Source organism: Schistocerca nitens, chromosome 9 (assembly GCF_023898315.1).
Source record: "Schistocerca nitens isolate TAMUIC-IGC-003100 chromosome 9, iqSchNite1.1, whole genome shotgun sequence".
NCBI classification, from domain to species: domain Eukaryota; kingdom Metazoa; phylum Arthropoda; class Insecta; order Orthoptera; family Acrididae; genus Schistocerca; species Schistocerca nitens.
Genome location: NC_064622.1, coordinates 80,384,334 through 80,408,559, shown reverse-complemented (window position 1 = coordinate 80,408,559; position 24,226 = coordinate 80,384,334). Strand labels below are relative to the sequence as shown.

The following is a 24,226-nucleotide window of genomic DNA, read 5'->3' as shown; positions in this document are numbered from 1 at the left end:
ACAGAAAAAGTAAACAGAACAAATAAGTTTGTCGTTCGGATTATGAGTAGTACTGCCTTCGTAAGAGAGCGCAGAGACAACTGCAGAAGAGCCACACGTGGTATTGTCAAGAGAATTCAAAATTCAAAATGGTTCAAATGGTTCAAATGGCTCTGAGCACTATGGGACTTAACATCTGATGTCATCGGTCCCCTAGAACTTCGAACTACTTAAACCTAACTAACCTAAGGACATCACACACATCCATGCCCGAGGCTGGATTCGATCCTGCGATCGTAGCAGCAGCGCGGTTCCCGACTGAAGCGCCTAGAACCGCTCGGTCACACCGGCCGGCAGAATTCGAAAGTGCATTGATATCAGAGGTTGCATTTTTGAATATCGACTTCGAATTTAATCATTTTCCTTTGCTTCAGATCTCCTGTAAGTATTTGTTTGGGTTTCACTATAATGACTGTATGCATGTAGTCAATAAAAATTACTCACATTTTGATTGAAGTGTTTTATTAGAATCAGTCCATGCTACCACCTCCTAAAATATTTACTATTCCTCAAGAAGCACCTTGGAATATTTGTAAACAGATGATTAAGAAGCCACTTCTGTTTGATGTTTTCTACAATTTGCGAAAACGGCGGGGAAAGTAATATTGGACAGATGTTATATGGTGTTCGTTCACCTCCTTTTTTATACAGTATTTGACTTCAGCGTATTTCATCGTGTTCGTGTTGTTGTAAAAATAACTTAATATGTTACTAAATGCAGAAAAATCTCGAAGAAGGATGCAAAGTTGTTCTAGCTGCCCAAAAATACTACAATGTCATGTGAACGAGAGAACGAATGGAAGTCTTGTAGAGAGAAAAAAAGCGATGAAACACGTTCCAGCCCCGAAGGGTTGCTAACACTATTATTACGGGAATAATAATTTAAAAATGTGGAATACTCATCTTGACACCTGCAGAGACACCGCAGTACACCAGCAGATACCTGCGCTATCGTCTCCCGATCCTCAAGTGACGGTCTGGAGCAGACTCATTGACCGGTGGTGGGGGCAGCTGCAGGCGGACAACGGGGGCGTATAAAAGGCCCTTCCAGTGGTCCGCCGGGCAGACGACGTCAGCAGACATGGCGACCTCACCGGTGCTGGCATTCGCCCTCCTCCTAGGTGCCGCCATGGCAACCATGGCGTACGCTTCGGATGGTAAGTTGGACTCGAGATGAAGACCAGCAACAGTCGGCCAGAAATACTAAATTTTGACGCTACACTTACTGACAGATCAAGACACAAAAGAGGATTTTTGCCTTTATTATTGCAAACACTTACTTGGAGATGACTGTTGAGCCAAATATGTGTCTCTGTATGTATGTCAGCAATATAGTCCTACTTCAACCACATACCCAAAAGACCCGCAGTGGAGCTGCTAGTGCAAACCCTAATCAAAATTTAGTGAATGCATATAAGAGTTTCTACTGTTGCATTAGCATAAAACCCTTATTGCCAATGGTGAAAATTTTACGTGATAGGGACAGGTTACTTTTCTATTTAGAAATTGGAAAATTTAACGTGTTACGGAGGATTACTTTTCCATTTACCTTTAATGCTGAACGTGTTTATACATGGAAAACGTCAGGAGAATGAATCCAGACAGTCTTCTCCCAACGTAGTAGATGATCGTCGTTTTTTACGTAGCATATGATTGCACTGAATCCAAAGGTAGATGGTAACGTCTGTCAAATAAGACTATAAATTTTTCTACGAAACAATTTTCCATATTCATTGAGTGGTACCGGCCAGGGTGGCCGAGCGGTTCTAGGCGCTACAGTCTGGAGCCGCGCGACCGCTACGGTCGCAGGTTCGAATCCTGCCTCGGGCATGGAGTTGTGTGATGTCCTTGGGTTAGTTAGGTTTAAGTAGTTCTAAGTTCTAGGGGACTGATGACCTTAGAAGTTAAGTCCCACAGTGCTCAGAGCCATAGAGTGGTGCAAACAATCTCCTCAGCAAGGAACTGAATCTTTCAAAAATATAATCACACCACTAGTACAACTATAAACGTCCAGCATTCGTTTTATGAGTGTAAGGGTAAGTAATATCTTTTCTTTGGCTCCTACAATCACTAACTGTGATCAGTGTCGCTTGAAAATGCAATGGCTTCTTAACGTTTCCCGGTATTTAGCGTAACATTGGAACCATTTCTTTGAAATGACATCATCATCCAGCGGTTTTGGTACTTAAATCCCAGCTGTGTTGGAGCCTACATTATGGGAATTGTGTTCTGCCTGCTTAGTTTGCTGCCCTGGTAGCAACACTCATTGACTACGTTTAGTGTGTCGTTTCTCCATCCAAGCGATATTTCCTGTTTGGTTCTCATCAAAACTACAACATCTGGTCTGTTTTAGATATCAACCAGATCACAATTACACCGGAGCCTCCATTCCCTAGTGATCTCAACCTGTACCGGAAAACGGGTCTTCCTCAATACTTTCCAGTCGAAAACAAGAAGGTTATTTAAGGTTTTTTTTTCCGGACACTACACGTTTCGCAACCACATAGCCCATTGTGGTGGATCAGTGTTTTGTAAAGCTGGAGTTTGAAATTCCTCGAGAGGCTGCGTCATTTAAAAAGCTGATTCAGACTGAAATTCGATCACTTTACGGCTTGAGTCGTCACTTTGATTTCTGCCTTACACGATTCGTTCTCTATGAAGATTACTGCCAGATATTTAAAATTATTGACCCTTTTAAAATCGGGTTCCGACTACCAGTGCTAGGAATAGGTCTCGTCTCTTGAATAGATATGAGTCCTGGTCATCATCAGATACTCGGTCTTCGATCCATTCATAAGGAGACCCGTGCTGCTTGCTGCCACCTCTTCACTGTCGCTCATTCGCAATAATTCTCCCTTAGCTCTGGACAACAAATCACTGTGCATAACAGTGAGACGCAGAGTTTGGTTCTTTCCATTTGTTAAACGTTTTGACAAAGAGGCACGTGCATCAATCTACCTCGTGAAGAAAATACAAAATTGGTGCACCTTGTGGGAATTAGGCTGCAACAGGGACTGAAGGCTGACTCTATAGCGAAAACCATTCACGAGACCTATTCAGTTTGAAGATAACATCTGAAGATTACGCAGCACCAACTATAATTTGAAATAGTGATATTAAGTGGGTAATGGTAGGTGGAATGGTCCTTGCGTCAAATCGTAAAAGTAATTAGAAACACCGGCTGAATGTCAATACCCAACAGTCTTCCCGTAGCTAAAATGTTGAGTCAAATTACCTAAAAATTCTACCAATCGGTTAAATCGGTTGAAAAATTATTGAGTAGCCTCTGGACGGGATAAATCTCACCTTTTGTATTTCTAAAACTAGAAAAGTCGTTGATCAGTCCGGAACCGCGCGGATACTACGGTCGCAGGTTCGAATGCTGCCTCGGACATGGATGTGTGCGATGTCCTTAGGTTAGTCAGGTTTAAGTAGTTCTAAGTCTAGGGGACTGATAACCTCAGATGTTAAGTCCCATAGTGCTTGTATCCATTTGAACTATTTTAAACGTCGTTGAAGTATTTACTATTTCCTGTCAAAGAAAATCTCCTAGAGGCACGATATGAGGAAAATGTCCATTTGACAGAGGTCCTGGTGAAAAATATTTTGGTAAGAAGAAATGTTTTGAGTGTTGTTGGTATTATCTTCAAACACTGTGTAAATGGAACTGCACTTTCAAATTACCCTGTGTTTCTTAACTTCTTCTGACCGGTTTTTTAGCGAAAACTACTGTATCTCATTATTTTCCCTTCAATTCTCTAGAAAGAATGATGCGTTGTTTTCCATAACAATACATTTCAGCTTGGAATTGTGAAACTCTTTCAATTTGTGTCTTTAGTACAGGTTAATATGTCTAGAAAAGGAATCAATTATTGCAAGGTAACAACCTAAAAGACATGCTGCGACTCTAAGAACTTTTAATTACATTTGTACACTTCAGTCTGTGTTTGACGGTGTGCGTTGTGATCTTCAATTGTCCTGGTGCCTAGGCTATCGCTCTGCTTTGTTCCGTTTGCTGTTGGAGGGGGCTGGGGGGGGGCGGGGTAGGGAGGGGGTGAGGGCTGCCGCTATTGGTGTTTTGGAATGAAATTCCGATGACCGATGACCTCGATGTTTTTTAGTGTAATTGTAATAACTGTAACCCGCTGTTTTTAAATATTATGGTTGAATGCTGATCTATTTCGATTTAAACCGCTTTCCGACAGTCGTGTTACAGCTGGTTTGGAGTGCTACAGCTATGGCCTTATTGGTACAGACTTTGATATCATTTCTCTTATCTGTAGAATCTAAATAATTTTTGAAGTTTCTAACAAATGTATCTCACAGAACGATTATTCCTGATGTTATAGATGTTACTGTCACTATAGCCGTCTACTGGTGAAACTGTCTTCGTTGAACAGTGCCGAATTGCCTACATCAGTTGGGCACTGGTGTCATTATGGAATATTAAATGACATGATACTTTGCTCTGATTGTAATAGATATGTTTCTCCGCTTTTACTGTGTTACTATCATGCATTCATTTTAACATTTTATCTTTAAGTCCTACATTTCATGCTCTAGATCTGTGATCAAGTTCCGCGCCGAAACGCGTCATGATAAACATAGTTATTTCGGCAATTAATATGTTTCTCATCATTTAGAGAGAGAGCCTGTGGCTGTAAAATGAAATCTGTTTCTATAATGTCGGTACCAACCACCAAACGGGTGCTACATTTTGCTATAAGTATCTTGATGTGTAAAACCTAAGGACTAAATTAACTTTCGTTAGGTGTGTCGCTACCAAATAAAGTAGTTCGATGAAACTTGGAGCATATATAAAAAGAACAGCTGCAGTACAGTACAGAAGGTCACAGAAAGAAACACGCAGTGAGGCAAACAGTAATGTTTCTGCGTGCATAACGTACCTTCATATGGTGAGAGATAGGAACACGTAATACAGCCAGGAACATTATTGAAGGCGATCGTTTGATGGTTCGATTGTTACAATGTGTGGGTGGGGTGCGGGGGGCACAACGTTACCTTGGAACGAGCGGACATTCGACGAATGGACCGGCCTGCTCGTTAATCCGCCTGAAATCCCATCGAGCAAGCGGGCGATGTGTCGAAGCACTCCACATGCACCAAAAGCCACCCAGCAGTTGTCGATCGCTCTGGTGGAGGAATGGAAGGCCCTATCACAGGAATCTTTTACTACCCATTTGCCGCCATGAGAGCACATTTACGGAGCGTGCACTGTCTACCGTGGTGATCAAACTAAGTTCCGCCTTTTCTAATGTCCAGGGGGCCATCGTAAATTGCATTTTTTCAGAGAAATTTTTCTCTCTGAAAAAAAAAATCAATTTTCTTCGTCTGGTTTCGTATTTCTCTCAACTACCTTCTGTACTATACTGCAGCAGTTCTTCCTATGTATGATTCAAACTGCGCCAAGCTATCTACGTCGTGAAACAGCAGTGACACACTATGCGAAAGTTACTTCCGACCTTAAGCTTTGCGTACCAGTGTATTTTACAATTATGTTAATCACTATGTGTTCTGAACCTTAGTACATCGACAGGCAGCCTTTGAGAATATAGTAACTATTCTGAATGGTCGCCGGACGCTTTACTGTAGCCAGAATCGCTTAGCGACATCTATTGCTAAGTAACAAATTGAACATCGTATAGAGTGGCGCTCATGTTGGGCCCGGAATTGACAAGATAAATACTGAATTATCACCATAAGAACGTTTTAGTTATTAGATTGTTCGCTTTTCTGCGACTATTTAAATCGTTGAAATAACTCTTTTACTAGCTCAAACGAAGTAAGACATTGCATTTCACACGCTTCGATCTGCTGCAAAGTTTGTACGTAGTCTGGACACTGACTTCTCGAAAATACGTACATAAACGAACATTGAAACACCTAATTAGCAAACCACTTCAATATTAAGTCAGTTTGTCAGATATTTATTAGTTAGCTACATAATTCATTGATACTTTGAAGATTCCTTTTATCGAAATGATGTGTAACGAATCGATTTACAGGATATGCATATGCGACTAGTGCTGGTGAACATATAATTTTTTAGTTTCCATCATACAAATATACTTAAAAACTAGGTTTTCTTCTGTTTTTGCAGACCAGCAGTTTTTAAATAAAAGTTCGTCCATACAGTCAGGAGAAACAATATTAGGTTACATTTAAAACCAGCCCCGATCCCTGTTAGACATTTCATGATACTAGCCAAGTTATCGAAACTTTTTGTTGCTACACGCTGAACTCCCTCCTGAGACACTGACGGCTGATGGAGTAATTTTAGTCCATTAATCTTGTAGTGCGGTGGGTATGAACATCGCCTGTAATCTCAGATTTTGATGGACTGTTTATGACGAACCTCATTAGCAGCTACATGGATTATGATGATGAGCAGATGCCTGCATTACCACCGAGGGTGAAAACATATATTACAATTCCTGCTCGCTTTCTAGCAGTCAGTACTTTGTAACTGACGAGTTACCCCAGAAAATTATTCTATGATACATTATTAGCGAAAACTCGGTTCAAGAAGCACAAGAAGAGTAGGTATACTGAAAAAAGACCGGAAGCTACGGGAAGATTTCAGTTAGATTACATCATGGTCAGACAGAGATACCGAAATCAGATAGCTCATATAGACAGTAGCTGATATAGACTCAGATCACAATTTAGTAGTGATGAAAAGTAGGCTGAGGCTTAAGAAACTAGTCGGGAAGAATAAATGCGCAAAGAAGTGAGAAGCGGAAGTACAAAGGTATGAAGAGATGCGCTCGAAGAACTCAGCTGCTATGCTAAGAAATACCTCAAGTAGGCAGTTCGGCTGATGAATAATGGACATCTCTAAAACAGCAATCACAGCAATCGAAAAGGACAACATAGGTACAAAGAAGGTAACTGCGAAGAAAACATTGGTACGTATGAAATACTGCAGTTGATAGATGAAAGAAGGAAGCACAAAAATTATCAGGGAAATTTAGGAATTCAGTAATACAAGTCACTTACGAATGAAATAAACAGTGCAGGGAAACTAAGGCGAAATGGCTATGTGGAAATTATGAATAAATCGAAATAGATATGATTGTCGGAAGGACTAACTCAGCATATAAACAAGTCAAAACAACATTCCGTGAAATTAAAAGCAAAGCTGGTAACATTAAGAGTGCAACGAGAATTCCATTGTTAAATGCACAGCAGAGAGGGGATACGTGGAAAGAGTACATTGACGGTCTCTATGAGGGGAAATACTTGTCTGACGACGTGATAGAAGAACAAACAGGAGTCGATATAGAAGAGACAGGGTATCCAGTACTAGAATCTGTATTTAAAAGAGCTTTGGAAGACTTAAGATCAAATAAGACGGAAGGAATGGATTACATTCCATTGGTATTTCTGAAATCTCTGGAGGAAGTGGCACTGGTGTGTAGAATATATGAGTCTTGCTACATACCATCTGGCTATCGGAAAAACATCGTCCGTACAATTCAGAAGACTGCAAGAACTGACAAGTGGAAGAATTATCGCACACTCAGCTTAACAGCTTATGGATCCAAGTTGCTAAGAAGTATAATGAACAGAAGAATGGAGAAGAAAACTGGGGATTTGTCAGATGGCGATCAGTTTGGCTGTACGAAAGGGAAAGGCACCAGAGAGGCACTTCTGACTTTGCGGTTGATAGTAGAGGCAAGAGTTAAGAAAAATCAAGACACTTTCATAGGATTTGTCAACCTGCGAAAGGTGTCCAGTAATGTAAAACGGTGCAAGATGTTCGAAATTGCGAGAAAAATAGGGTTAAGCTCTAGGAGAGACGGGTAATATACAGTACGTACAAGAACCACGAGGGAACAATAATAGTACTCGGATTAAAAGGGTTATAAGAAAGGGGTGCAGTCTTTTCTCCCTATTGTTTAGTCTATACATCGAACAAGCAATGATGGAAATAAAAGAAAGCTTCAAGAATGGAATTAAAACTCAAAGTAAAACAATATCAATGATAAGATTCGCTGATGACATTGCTGTCCTCAGTGGATGTGACGAAGAATTGCAGTATCTGCTGAATGGAATGAACAGTCTAATGGGTACAGAATATGCACTGAGAGCAAATCGAAGAAAGACTTAAGTAATGAGAAGTACCAGAAATGAGAACGGCGACAAACGTATCATCAGGAATGGTGATCACGAAGTAGATGAAGTTAAGGAATTCTGCGACCTAGGTGAAAAGAATAACCAGTGACGGGCGGAGCTAGGAGGACCTAAAAACCAGTCAAGCACTTGCAAAAAGGACATCCTGGCCAAGAGAAGTCTACTAATATCAAACAGAGGTCTTAATCTGAGGAAAAAGCTTCTGTACGTTTGGAGCACAGCGCTGTTGTTGTTGTTGTGGTCTTCAGTCCTGAGACTGGTTTAATGTAACTCTCCATGCTACTCTATCCTGTGCAAGCTTCTTCATCTCCCAGTACCTACTGCAACCTACATCCTTCTGAATCTGCTTAGTGTATTCATCTCTTGGTCTCCCTCTACGATTTTTACCCTCCACGCTGCCCTCCAATGCTAAATTTGTGATCCCTTGATGCCTCAAAACATGTCCTACCAACCGATCCTTTCTTCTAGTCAAGTTGTGCCACAAACTTCTCTTCTCCCCAATCCTATTCAATACCTCCTCATTAGTTACGTGATCTACCCACCTTATCTTCAGCATTCTTCTGTAGCACCACATTTCGAAAGCTTCTATTCTCTTCTTGTCCAAACTGCTTATCGTCCATGTTTCACTTCCATACATGGCTACACTCCATACAAATACTTTCAGAAACGACTTCCTGACACTTAAATCTATACTCGATGTTAACAAATTTCTCTTCTTCAGTAACGCTTTCCTTGCCATTGCCAGTCTACATTTTATATCCTCTCTACTTCGACCATCATCAGTTATTTTACTCCCTAAATAGCAAAACTCCTTTACTACTTTAAGTGTCTCATTTCCTAATCTAATCCCCTCAGCATCACCCGATTTAATTTGACTACATTCCATTATCCTCGTTTTGCTTTTGTTGATGTTCATTTTATATCCTCCTTTCAAGACACTGTCCATTTCGTTCAACTGCTCTTCCAAGTCCTTTGCTGTCTCTGACAGAATTATAATGTCATCGGCGAACCTCAAAGTTTTTACTTCTTCTCCATGAATTTTAATACCTACTCCGAAGTTTTCTTTTGTTTCCTTTACTGCTTGCTCAATATACAGATTGAATAAAATCGGGGAGAGGCTACAACCCTGTCTCACTCCTTTCCCAACCACTGCTTCCCTTTCATGCCCCTCGAATCTTATAACTACCATCTGGTTTCTGTACAAATTGTAAATAGCCTTTCGTTCCCTGTATTTTACCCCTGCCACCTTCAGAATTTGAAAGAGAGTATTCCAGTTAACGTTGTCAAAAGCTTTCTCTAAGTCTACAAATGCTAGAAATGTAGGTTTGCCTTTTCTTAATCTTTCTTCTAAGATAAGTCGTAAGGTTAGTATTGCCTCACGTGTTCCAACATTTCTACGGAATCCAAACTGATCTTCCTCGAGGTGGGCTTCTACCAGTTTTTCATTCGTCTGTAAAGAATTCGCGTTAGTATTTTGCAGCTGTGACTTATTAAACTGATAGTTCGGTAATTTTCACATCTGTCAACACCTGCTTTCTTTGGGATTGGAATTATTATATTCTTCTTGAAGTCTGAGGGTATTTCGCCTGTCTCATACATCTTGCTCACCAGATGGTAGAGTTTTGTCATGACTGGCTCTCCCAAGGCCATCAGTAGTTCTAATGGAATGTTGTCTACTCCCGGGGCCTTGTTTCGACTCAGGTCTTTCAGTGCTCTGTCAAACTCTTCACGCAGTATCTTATCTCCCATTTCATCTTCATCTACATCCTCTTCCATTTCCATAATATTGTCCTCAAGTACATCGCCCTTGTATAAACCCTGTATATACTCCTTCCACCTTTCTGCCTTCCCTACTTTGCTTAGAACTGGGTTGCCATCTGAGCTCTTGATATTCATACAAGTGGTTCTCTTCTCTCCAAAGGTCTCTTTAATTTTCCTGTAGGCAGTATCTATCTTACCCCTAGTGAGACAAGCCTCTACATCCTTACATTTGTCCTCTAGCCATCCCTGCTTAGCCATTTTGCACTTCCTGTCGATCTCATTTTTGAGACGTTTGTATTCCTTTTTGCCTGCTTCATTTACTGCATTTTTATATTTTCTCCTTTCATCAATTAAATTCAATATTTCTTCCGTTACCCAAGGATTTCTATTAGCCCTCGTCTTTTTACCTACTTGATCCTCTGCTGCCTTCACTACTTCATCCCTCAGAGCTACCGATTCTTCTTCTACTGTATTTCTTTCCCCCATTCCTGTCAATTGTTCCCTTATGCTCTCCCTGAATCTCTCTACAACCTCTGGTTCTTTCAGTTTATCCAGGTCCCATCTCCTTAAATTCCCATCTTTTTGCAGTTTCTTCAGTATCAATCTACAGTTCATAACCAATAGATTGTGGTCAGAATCCACATCTGCTCCTGGAAATGTCTTACAATTTAAAACCTGGTTCCTAAATCTCTGTCTTACCATTATATAATCTATCTGATACCTTTTGGTATCTCCAGGATTCTTCCAGGTATACAACCTTCTTTTATGATTCTTGAACCAAGTGTTAGCTATGATTAAGTTATGCTGTGTGGTAAGGTATGCAAAGAGGAGTTTCTCCGCATCGGAGAGGAGAGAAATACTTGTCCATTGATCGTGACCGGGCCAAAAATCTCTCGAAATAGGCGTCAAACTACAGAGAACGAAACTTGTCTGGCTTGAAGGGGGAATCCAGATGGCGCTATGTTTGGCCCGCTAGATGGCGCTGCCATAGGTCAAACGGATATAAACTGCGTCTTGTTTTTAAATAGGAATCCCCATTTTTATTACATATTTGTGTAGTACGTAAAGAAATATGAATGTTTTAGTTGGACCACTTTTTTCGCTTTGTGACAGATGGCGCTGTAATAGACACAGACATATGGCTCACAATTTTAGACGAACAGTTGGTAACAGGTATGTTTTTTTAATTAAAATACAGAACATAGGTACGTCTGAACATTTTATTATGGTGATACATGTACCTTTGTGAACTTATCATTTCTGAGAACGCATGCTGTTACTGCGTGATTACCTGTAAATACCACATTAATGCAATAAATGCTCAAAATGATGTCCGTCAACCTCAATGCATTTGGCAATACGTGTAACGACATTCCTCTCAACAGCGAGTAGTTCGCCTTCCGTAATGTTCGCACATGCATTGACAATGCGCTGACGCATGTCGTCAGGCGCTGTCGGTGGAGGCGTTGTCGGTGGATCACGATAGCAAATATCCTTCAACTTTCCCCACAGAAAGAAATTCGGGGACGTCATATCCGGTGAACGTGAGGGCCATGGTATGGTGCTTCGACGACCAATCCACCTGTCACGAAATATGCTATTCAATACCGCTTCAACCGCACGCGAGCTATATGCCGGACATCCATCATGTTGGAAGTACATCGCCACTCTGTAATGCAGTGAAACATCTTGTAGAAACATCGGTAGAACATTACGTAGGAAATCAGCATACATTGCACCATTTAGATTGCCAACGATAAAATTGGGGCCAATTATCCTTCCTCCCATAATGCCGCACAATGCATTAACCCGCCATGGTCGCTGATGTTCCACTTGTCGCAGCCTTCGTGGATTTTCCGTTGCCCAATAGTGCATATAATGCCGGTTTACGTTACCGCTGTTGGTGAATGACGCTTCGTCGCTAAATAGAACGCGTGCAAAAAAGTGTCATCGTCCCGTAATTTCTCTTGTGCCCAGTAGCAGAACTGTACACGACGTTCAAAGTCGTGGCCATGGAATTCCTGGTGCATGGAAATATGGTACGGGTGCAATCGATGTTGATGTAGCATTCTCAACACCGACGTTTTTGAGATTCCATTTCTCGCTCAATTTGTTCTGCTACTGCTGTGCGGATTAGCCGCGACAGCAGCTAAAACACCTACATGGGCATCATCATTTGTTGGAGGTCGCTTTTGACGTTTCACATGTGGTTGAACATTTCCTGTTTCCTTAAATAACGTAAGTATCCGACGAACGGTCCGGACACTTGGATGATGTCGTCCAGGACACCGAGCAGCATTCACAGCACACGCCCTTTGGGCATTTTGATCACAATAGCCATACATCAACACGATATCGACCTTTTCCGCAATTGGTAAACGGTCCATTTTAACACGGGTAATGTATCACGAAGCAAATACAGTCCACACTGGCGGAATGTTACGTGATACCATGTACTTATACGTTTGTGGCAATTACAGCGTCATCTGTCACAAAGTGAAAAACGTGGTCCAACTAAAAAATTCATATTTCGTACGTTCTACAGGAATATGTAATAAAAAATGTGGGTTCCTATTTTTAAAAAAAAGCAGTTGAAATCCGTTTGACCTATGGCAGCACCATCTAGCGGGCCAACCATAGCGTCATCTGGTTTCCCCCTTCAAGCTAGACGAGTTTCGTTCTTTGTATGTTTTTCGTTTACGCTTATTTCGTGAGATATTTGGCCAGGTCACTATCAATGGACCACCCTGTGTATAGAAAACACTGACAAGACGAAGGGAGCTGTAGAGGGTGTAAAATGTAGAGGAAGACAGAGATTGAAATACATCCAGCAAATGCTTGAGGACACAGGTAGCAGGTTGCAGTGGTACTCTGAGATGAAGAGGTTTTCACAGTAGAGGAAATCGTAGCGGGGCACATCAAATCAGTCAGAAGACTGATGACTCAAAAAAAGAAAAAGTCATAATGGATTGGAAATGTGGAAACTATGCCTGAAGCTTGATTCATTTGTTTCCCACACTATCAATTATACGAAGAGCATAAGTAGCTGAACTTAATTGTTTGAGCAACTCATTAATATGCTTCTTCCAGTTCAAATTTTCACAAGTATGTACACCCAAAAATTTTGCGACTGTGCCGTGTTTACTGACTCCTATTCATGCGCTGCAGTAGTTGTTAGTCTGACTGTGCCTCTTGTATAGATCTGAATACAATATTTTCTCAAAATTAAAGGGGAGCTCATTTATTTATTTATTTCCGCACTAGTATCGTCTGCAAAAAGTGCCATTCTGCTTTATGAATCTTAACTGGGAAGCCATTCACATGTATGAAGAATAGGGATGGTCCAAAAAGTGAGCCTCGTGGGAATCCCTTCGTTATTTCTCAGCAGCTAGTAACATATTTTTCCTTTCAACATTCTTTGAAATATTCAAAAAAGCCTTTTTGTTTTCTGTTTGTTAAAAGTGATTCAAACCAGTTATGTGTAAAGCCATCAGTTCCATAGAACGCAAGTTTTTCTAAGAGAGTAACATGATCTAACCAATCAGACTGCTTGGAAAGAGGACATAAAATACCAACTAGAAATATATCATTATTTTTAATGCATGTAATATTTGTTGACTTGACGTATCGATACCATTCTCAGTCGAGCAATATTTCTGGAATCCAAACTGTGACGTGCCAAGTAAACTGTCTCTACTTACTTGTGAGACTACTCTTGAGCTCATTACTTTTCCTAATATTTTGGAAAAGGCATCAGTAAGGAAATTCGATAATAATTATTTCTTTCGTGTCGCCTTTCGTATATAGAGTTTTATCAATGGCACACTTTAATCTTTCTGGAAAAAAGCTCTGTGCCAATAATGCATTACACATATCACTAAGGACATTACTTATTTAGTTCGACTTTTCAAAATTCTGTTTGCACTTTCATCAACACCATATGACCTTTTGCGTATTAGCATTTCTACACATCATTTAATTTCAGTGAACGATGTTTTTATTGCTTCTAGTTGCTTATAGCTTTGTGGAATGACATTTTTAATATTTTCACTTGTTTTTTCAACTGAAGCACTTAATCATATTTTTACTGCTACGTTTATAAAGTGACTACTATATACAGATGCAGCTCGAAGAATATCAAACACAACATTATTCTACAGTAACAGCCCACAAGCACATGATTCTAAGATTTTGGCTTTGTGTCCAACTTTTACATATGTTGTAACTCCTCCTTTCTCTATGTTCACTCTACACGCAAATATACATCTACATCTACATTTATACTCCGCAAGCCACCCAACGGTGTGTGGCGGAGGGCACTTCACGTACCACTGTCATTATCTCCCTTTTGTGTTCCAGTCGCGTATGGTTCGCGGGAAGAAAGACTGTCTGAAAGCCTCCGTGCGCGCTCGAATCTCTCTAATTTTACATTCGTGATCTCCTCGGGAGGTATAAGTAGGGGGAAGCAATATATTCGATGCCTCATCCAGAAACGCACCCTCTCGAAACCTGGCGAGCAAGCTACACCGCGATGCAGAGCGCCTCTCTTGCAGAGTCTGCCACTTGAGTTTGCTAAACATCTCCGTAACGCTATCACGGTTACCAAATAACAGTGTGACGAAACGTGCCGCTCTTCTTTGGATCTTCTCTATCTCCTCCGTCAACCCGATCTGGTACGGATGCCACACTGACGAGCAATACTCAAGTATAGGTCGAACGAGTGTTTTGTAAGCCACTTCCTTTCTTGATGGACTACATTTTTAAAGGACTCTCCCAATGAATCTCAACCTGGCACCCGCCTTACCAACAATTAATTTTTTATGATTATTCCAATTCAAATCGTTCCGCACGCATACTCCCAGATATTTTACAGAAGTAACTGCTACCAGTGTTTGTTCCGCTATCATATAATCATACAATAAAGGATCCTTCTTTCTATGTATTCGCAATACATTACATTTGTCTGTGTTAAGGGTCAGTTGCCACTCCCTGCACCAAGTGCGTATCCGCTGCAGATCTTCCTGCATTTCGCTACAATTTTCTAATGCTGCAACTTCTCTGTATACTACAGCATCATCCGCGAAAAGCCGCATGGAACTTCCGACACTATCTACTAGGTCATTTATATATATTGTGAAAAGCAATGGTCCCATAACACTCCCCTGTGGCACGCCAGAGGTTACTTTAACGTCTGTAGACGTCTCTCCATTGATAACAACATGCTGTGTTCTGTTTGCTAAAAACTCTTCAATCCAGCCACACAGCTGGTCTGATATTCCGTAGGCTCTTACTTTGCTTATCAGGCGACAGTGCGGAACTGTATTGAACGCCTTCCGGAAGTCAAGGAAAATGACATCTACCTGGGAGCCTGTATCGAATATTTTCTGGGTCTCATGAACAAATAAAGCGAGTTGGGTCTCACACGATCGCTGTTTCCGGAATCCATGTTGATTCCTACATAGTAGATTCTGGGTTTCCAAAAACGACATGATACTCGAGCAAAAAACATGTTCTAAAATTCTACAACAGATCGACGTCAGAGATATACGTCTATAGTTTTGCGCATCTGCTCGACGACCCTTCTTGAAGACTGGGACTACCTGTGCTCTTTTCCAATCATTTGGAACCCTCCGTTCCTCTAGAGACTTGCGGTACACGGCTGTTAGAAGGGGGGCAAGTTCTTTCGCGTACTCTGTGTAGAATCGAATTGGTATCCCGTCAGGTCCAGTGGACTTTCCTCTGTTGAGTGATTCCAGTTGCTTTTCTATTCCTTGGACACTTATTTCGATATCAGCCATTTTTTCGTTTGTGCGAGGATTTGGAGAAGGAACTGCAGTGCGGTCTTCCTCTGTGAAACAGCTTTGGAAAAAGGTGTTTAGTATTTCAGCTTTACGCGTGTCATCCTCTGTTTCAATGCCATCATCATCCCGGAGTGTCTGGATATGCTGTTTCGAGCCACTTACTGATTTAACGTAAGACCAGAACTTCCTAGGATTTTATGTCAAGTCGGTACATAGAATTTTACTTTCGAATTCACTGAACGCTTCACGCATAGCCCTCCTTACGCTAACTTTGACATCGTTTAGCTTCTGTTTGTCTGAGAGGTTTTGGTTGCGTTTAAACTTGGAGTGAAGCTCTCTTTGCTTTCGCAGTAGTTTCCTAACTTTGTTGTTGAACCACGGTGGGTTTTTCCCGTCCCTCACAGTTTTACTCGGCACGTGCCTGTCTAAAACGCATTTTACGATTTCCTTAAATTTTTTCCATGTACACTCAACATTGTCAGTGTCGGAACAGAAATTTTCGTTTTGATCTGTTAGGTAGTCTGAAATCTGCCTTCTATTACTCTTGCTAAACAGATAAACCTTCGTCCCTTTTTTTATATTCCTATTAACTTCCATATTAAGGGATGCTGCAACGGCCTTATGATCACTGATTCCCTGTTCTGCTCTTACAGAGTCGAGAAGTTCGGGTCTGTTTGTTATCAGCAGGTCCAAGATGTTATGTCCACGAGTCGGTTCTCTGTTTAATTGCTCGAGGTAATTTTCGGATAGTGCACTCAGTATAATGTCACTCGATGCTCTGTCCCTACCACCCGTCCTAAATATCTGAGTGTCCCAGTCTATATCTGGTAAAATGAAATCTCCACCTAAGACTATAACATGCTGAGAAAATTTATGTGAAATGTATTCCAAATTTTCTCTCAGTTGTCCTGCCACTAATGCTGCTGAGTCGGGAGGTCGCTAAAAGGAGCCAATTATGAACCTAGCTCGGTTGTTGAGTGTAACCTCCGCCCATAATATTTCACAGGAACTATCCACTTCTACTACACTACAGGATAAACTACTACTAACAGCGACAAACACGCCACCACCGGTTGCATGCAGTCTATCCTTTCTAAACACCGTCTGTGCCTTTGTAAAAATTTCGGCAGAATTTATCTCTGGCTTCAGCCAGCTTTCTGTACCTATAACGATTTCAGCTTCGGTGCTTTCTATCAGCGCTTGAAGTTCCGGTACTTTACCAATGCAGCTTCGACAGTTTACAATTACAATACCGATTGCTGCTTGGTCCCCGCGTGTCCTGACTTTGCCCCGCACCCTTTGAGGCTGTAGCCCTTTCTGTACTTGCCCGAGGCCATCTAACCTAAAAAACCGCCCAGTCCACGCCACACAACCCCTGCTACCCGTGTAGCCGCTTCCTGCGTGTAGTGGACTCCTGACCTGATGCTATAAACCCTATATGTTTAGCTTCTCCGTCTCTATGGATGCATGACGCTCAAGAGGCACAGAAAATGTTTCACTTAAGAATTTTCCACATTTCCTAGGTATAGAAGAAGCTCATTATCTACTTTTTCAGCTCCATAAAGTTCTGATGAAACAAATAACTTTACTTTTCTGGAAATTGTTACATAAATTATAGTCCTGTATTTCTTCCGTAGTCTGTAAACTGACTTTAACCAAACAAATGTGCCCCTCAGATTACAGAAAACTCCGGGATTTTGCCTTGTGTGCTTGTGGCCCCCTTAAATTGTCCTTCCGCCTCCCATTAGGGTGGAGGTCACAATTTGTACATGATTATCTCCCAATTGCAGCAACAGGCGCGTCGCAAATATTGGACTTAGTTTCAATCAAAAGCAATACACTCGACTCTTTGTTTACACGGCTGACTGTGTTAACCCAGGGCCGCTTATGTCGCTGCAAAACAACTGTTTCACTCCCTTCTAAACTACTGCTTTCTATTTATTTCCTTCGATTCTCGTAAGTGCACTCAGTTTTCGGTACAAAATGTAGATGATATCTCGCTCGCTGTGTTATATCCTTACTACTTTCAGAACTTCAAAAAGCAAATCTTAGTACACATTGTAATAAGCTTTCTCCAAATACACAAATGCTATGAATGTTGGTGTGCCTTTTCCCATTTTAACACAAGGCATAGGATCAACATTTTCTTTCTCAGGAATCCTATATTTTAACCTGAAGTATATATAAGTGCATTTTATTTGTTGTGGCAGTTCACAATAAACTGCATTAGTTTCATGTCTGGGACTGTACAGGTTGGCCGGTGCCTGAGTGTAAACCCGGCGAACATAAACAGGTAGACTGTAACTGCTGCAACTGTAGCCTGAACGGAAGATGGGTCTGCACCAACAGGACTTGCCCTGATAAGGTGGAAGGTGAGTAGCTCTGAGTATCTTCTAAACTATCAACTACACTACCCTTACACCTACGTAACAGACAGAATAAGGTTTAACACACCATTCGTCAGTAAGAGTCTATAAAATCAAATTGGTCGTACCTAAATGTTTATTCCTTGTGTGGTATCCTCATTTATAATTTGTAGTCCAGGCAAGTAATTCATTATTTAAGCCATCCTTGGTGAATGGCAACTGGTAAGCAAATCACAAAGGAATTCCTGCTTTACATTTCGTGTTTACTTTTTTAATACGCCCTACATCTGGGCAAGTTCCATAGAACGTTGGTTCTGGTAAAGATAGATCTTGGATTATGTCTCAGTACTTTTGGCAGTCCTTTTAGCGGCATATCGGGGCTTTAGTCCAAAATCATATGTAATGTGCAGCTCCGCTGTCTAGCTCACTTGCGTACTGCCGAGGGGCAACTTCAATGTCACAAGCAACTTTTTATTAGTTGGTAACTGCAACTACATCCACGTAATTTCCGAAATAGCTGATATCGGTTTCGTTTCGACAGAGTGCTGTCGTTGAATTCTTTGTTGAAGAGGTAAGCATCTGATACTGTTATTAGACGCAGACTTCACAGTACAAACGGAAAAATGTGAATGAGAGTCAAGTTTCGAAAAGTTAGTGAAACACTTGAAAGATGGCAAAACGACATCCAAGATGAGCCTCGTATGTGGGCTGCTTCGAACGTCTTCCACAGTACTCAACAATGAAAGAACTACCGAGTTCATTGGAGACAACAGATGTTTCAATGTAAGGAAATCACAACAAAGCATGCGATAAGATATCATGATACGGAAACATGTCAGAGTTAGTATTGCGGAAACGTTTGTTACCACCTGCGTGCACGATAGAAGACCACATCTTACAAAAAACCCCAAACCTTCTTCAGAAATAATGAAGGTGCCCCGACAAGGTGGAAGGGGTGTAGCTCTCAGTGCCCCTTACGGTAACATCACGTTGAGCATACTCCTCTGTAAACGGATCGTATTATGTTTCCACGTCCGTTATTTGAGGAAGTTTACGGAGTCAAGTAGATCATATCTAAATATTTTAACTCTTGTCTGGTATCCACATTTGTAATTTCTGCTTATATTACGGAATTTGTTGTTTAAATCATACTTGGTTAAAGGAAAAGGATAAGGAAATCGCAAAGAGGTTCCTGCTATGCGCTTCCAGTTTCTCATTTTCAATACGTGCTAGATCTCACGAAGTTGTATGGACGTTTTCAATACGTACAAGGTCTAGTGGAGTTGCGTGGATGGTGGGTCCTTTTAAAGGTACATTTCATTTCATTTTGCGTTTATTTTAATAGCATGTGAGTGCTTAGTCCCCTTATGAATTTTCAAATATTAATATACAGTTGAGACATCTACTTCATTTGCTTATTGCCATGTATGATATCTACGCTAAATGTCGACAGAGACATTTTTTAATCGGTACGAGCAGTTACAACAATACGAGGAAAAAGCCACTTCATTATATCGCAGTATAGAAACTACATATTGTATGTCACCTGATCACGAGCTATATTTCCAAAATGGCGAACAGCGGTTTTGTTTCTTCAGCCTGCTGTCGTTGAAATCTTTGTTGAAAAGAGCTACTCAAATCTGTCATAGAACGTAGGATATAATGTGCTATTCAGGAACTGTTGCAAAGCTCGGCCCGTCGAAAAATTTGAGGCAGTCTTAGCAGTTTTATGTACGTTTGTAGACCGAAGAACACATTATAAAAATGGCAAAAACCTTAATTTAGAAATGAAATAGTCGATTTATTGGAGTATCGCGACAAGCAACTGACGCAGGTTCTGTTATTCTGACAGTGAAACAAAATGCAGTATGCAATTTTATCATTTGAATTCTCCGTAAGAAAAGATAAGAAGGACAGTGTGGTCTTTCAGTAAGTTATGAGCAACGTCTTTTAGGGTGAATAGGTTTGCTGTCTCTGTGATATCGTTCAACCTAGACAGGCATAAATGCTGTCCACTTCACACACTGATTTTTAGAACTCCCTGATTCTTTGCACAATTAACACCCTCGGAAGAAGATCCTCGTGCAGTAGGATGATGCATGATCTAACATTTCTCATGAGACTATGACGTAAAACAATCCTTTTGGTAAGAAAGTCTGCCAGAACCTCCCTACTGGCTTGAACTGACACCGTACGACTATTGTCCTTTCGATGCCAACGCTACGAGATGCTTGAGGATATCCAGAACGAGACCCTTAAGTATTTCTAGGCATCCGGAAAAGACTTTGGGCTGCAAGTGAATTTTCAGATATCCATCTGTGTATGTTTTCCTGTCATACTGTCTCACTGTTTCTTCCCAAGCAACCAGCTGCTCCTGAATCTCATCCTTCCTGTTTTCCCATATCATCAAGTAATCGCCGAACACCATTGCTTTCATTCTGTCTTCTGCAAATTTTTCTGCCACCTTAGTCATTAGCTCATACAAGACCACAATAAAGATGCTGGATGCTTGGGAATAAACTGTGAGACAGTATGCAATGAAATGTAATGTCTACAAATCTGAGATCCTAGTTACAATGAAGATGCTGGATGCTTGGGAAGAAACTGTAGGACAGTATGGAATGAAGATTAACTTCAACAAATGTGAGATTCTGCTTATGACTCGAAAGAAAGGTAGATAAACTAGCGGAATGAGGATCTGAGTTGAACAATTGAAGAAAGTGGAAAGCAACAAGTACTTGGGAAGTGTGATAGAGGAAAATCTAAAAAATTGGAAAGAGATCAGTGAAAGTGGCAGACAGGCAGCCAGTGTTAGGAGCCTGGTTTGGAACAAAGACGTCCCAGAAAATAGCAAAGAAGTAATATACAGAAGTTACTGTATCCCAGAACTGATCAATGCATTTGAAACATGGGTAATGAAGAAAACAAGTACCAGGTGTAGAAGTATGAAACCGGAATTTCTCAATAGATGGCACTAGCCGTCAGTGCAGTGCCCGCGAGACCGCCTCTGCAGCGCCATCTGCTTCCTATGACGGCTGACGACTAATGTCAACACATAGTAACCCGAGTTCCACAAATTGGTGTCTATTTCAAATCCGTAAACGTGTCGAATTTTGTGCCTACGAACTACGATTTGTGGACAGTATTGGTTTTCTGTTATCATTTGAAGAAAACTGCTGCAGAATAGCATCTAATGCTTGTCGAAGCTTTCGGCGAACATGCTCTTGGTAAAACAGAGCGTTTCAAGTGATCCAAAAAATTCAAAAGTGGTGAATTTGATGTGGGCAGCTACGAGCTTGGGAAACCACCGAAGAAGTTCGACGGCAACGACCTACAGGACCTATTGGATAAAAATGATACTCAAACTCAACAGGAACTCGCTGAACAATTGAATGTGACGCAGAAGGCCGTTTCTCGTCGGTTGAAAGCTATGGGAAAGGTGCAGAAAGTGGGCACATGGGTTCCACATAAACTGAGTGAAGGACAGCAAGCAATTCGAAAGACCACTTGTGAAATGCTGCTCGCCAGATACAAAAGAAAGTCGTGTCTCCATCGATTAGTGACAGGTGATGGAAAATGGAGACTTTTTGAGAATCCTGAGCGTCATAAACCGTAGGGGAACTCAGGCCAACCATCGACATCCACTGCAAGACCAAATCGCTTTGGAAAGAAGCCAATGCTCTGCGTTTGGTGGTATCAGAAGTGTGTCATTTATTATGAACGGCTAAATCCTCGTGAAATCGTTAACAATGATCGAAACCATCAGCTAATTATCCATTTAAATCGAGCATTACATAAAAAACGACCGTAATATGGAAAAAGGCAACACCATTACACACAGCAAATATGTTCAGCAAAACGATCGAGGCGTTCAGTTGGGAAATACTAGGGCATGTGGCTTGTCCTCCAGACTTGGTTCCTTCCGTTTATCATCTGATTGCGTCACTGGGGCACGTTCTTACTGAACAACGTTTCAGTTCGCATAAAAATTTACAAAAATGGCTCGCTGACCGGTTCGTTTCAAAAGAAGAACTGCTTTTTATGACGTGGCATTCATAGCCTGCTGGAGAGGTGAGAGAAATGTATAAATAGCAATGTAGATTATTTTCCATAAAATATTGTTTATCACTTTCAAACAACAGACGTATATTTATTGCAATCAAATTCCCGTTTCATACTTCTACACCTGGTATAAGCAGAATACAGGTGTGTCAAATGAACTTCCTCGGACGTAGGGTAGGAATAGAAAGAAGAGAATTAAGAATGAACGGGTACGGAACCCTTGCAGAGCAGGATAGAAACATCAAGGTTAAGATGGTCCGGGAATTTAAAGAGAATTAAAAACAAAAGGATTCCCAAAAACTTAAAGGAAATGGAGATGCGAAGAAAATGACAAAGAAGAAGACCAAGCGATGGATGGCTGAAAGTTGTGGAGTGTGTAGAGAAAAGACGTGAGGACTGCACCAGAGTGAACACAGAAAGATGGTTGGAAGACAGAACTAGCTGGAGCGGCTTGTGGTCCAAATAGAACCTAGTTGGAGATGGAAATTGTTCAAGATGATGCTGAGATGTGTATGTTTTAATGAAGAAATATTAATTAATTTTACAACAGTATGTCCCTCGTGCAGATTGTGCACTGTGACGTACTTTTTCGTTTTTTATTGTTATTTGTGCTGGAATTTTTTCGATTATGGCAAACGTTTATGTGTACCATCAGTACTAAGTGCTACGTATTGGTTTCGTTTTGTGACGTATCGATGCTTTAGTCGTAAATTTTCGTCTCTAGTTTGTCTGGATTCAATCTACGTTTATCCCCGGAAAAATTTTGTGACAATACAAAATGTATATTTATTATTTGATTAAAATGTCCACAGTGGAAATAAAATGCACGCCCAACAAAGCCTTCAAGAAGAACTGCAACAACTGCACCTGTAACTCTACAGGCAACAAGGCTACCTGCACAAACTATAACTGCTCCCTGCCATATCCTTGGCCCCCAGGTCAGTATTCACTAATCTACTCATACATTATATACATAGCACAGTCTGACAATATCAAGAGAAGAGTTCCTGCAAAAAAAATATTTTAACATGAATAATATATTTGTGGGGGTTTCTGTACTGTTTATCATCTGCACTTCACTTAGTATCAGGCTGCATTTTAAAAAAAGTTGGGGAAAGAGTTCCATAAATTTATATTTGATGGTAAAAAATGTATCTTTTCAGCAATGTTCTTTTTATTGTTTTTGTAAATCCCAGTCCTAACTTTCTCTGTCTCGGCCATCAGCAGTTAATCTTTTGCCCAAATGACAAAACACATCTTTTACTATTAGTGTCTAATTCCTCCAAAAATAGCCTGGTTTTATTAGAATAAATTCCATTATCCTTGACATGCTTTTGTTGATATTCATTTTGTAACCTTTGTTCAAACACACAATCCACTTCGTTAAACTTATTTTCTAAGTTGTTTGCTGCCTCTTACAGAACTGTTTGTGTCAATGAGAAACTTTAAAGAGTTTCTATCTTCTTACTGAATTTTAATTTCAACTTCAATTTTCTCTTAGCTTTCCCTTACTGTCTTCTCAAAGAACGGATCGAATAACAACGGCGGTTGGATAGAGCTCTATCTTAATCCCTTCTTAACTACTTCCTTCTTATCAGATCCCTCGACTCTTAAAAATGCTGTCTGCTTTACGTAAAAACTGTGTATAACATCTCGCTCCTTGTATTATATCTCTACTATGTACACAATTTCAGAGAGTCTGTTACGGTCATCATTGTCAAAAGCTTTCTCCAAATCTGCTAATGCTGTGAAAGCAAGGTTTCATTTCTCTAATTTCAAATACAAGGTAGGACCAGTAATGTCTCGAATGAAACTATTTTCCCCGGGAGCTCTCTATTGTGCATTTCATCTTCTTGTCATTGCTAAAAAAAATTGCATCAGTTTTACGTATGTGTTCTACAGGGTGCCCCGTATGTAAACCTGGCGAAAAGAAGCAGATAGACTGTTGCAACAACTGCACATGCACGAGTACAGGAGTATGGATGTGCACGTTGATGGCTTGCCCCGATATAAAAGAAGGTGAGTCGCTCTCAGTTTCCA

At 40.7% G+C, this 24,226-nt stretch overlaps 1 protein-coding gene across 1 annotated transcript in view; it reads left to right on the top strand.

Annotated features, from left to right (window-relative positions):
* Window positions 1-1,120: 1,120 nt before the first annotated feature.
* LOC126204017 (serine protease inhibitor I/II-like) overlaps window positions 1,121-24,226 on the top strand; it is a 58,253-nt gene continuing 35,147 nt past the window's right edge. The window contains exon 1 of the mRNA XM_049938446.1: window positions 1,121-1,196. Within this exon, the coding sequence (XP_049794403.1) occupies window positions 1,121-1,196 (76 nt within the window). The remainder of the gene's footprint in view (window positions 1,197-24,226) is intronic.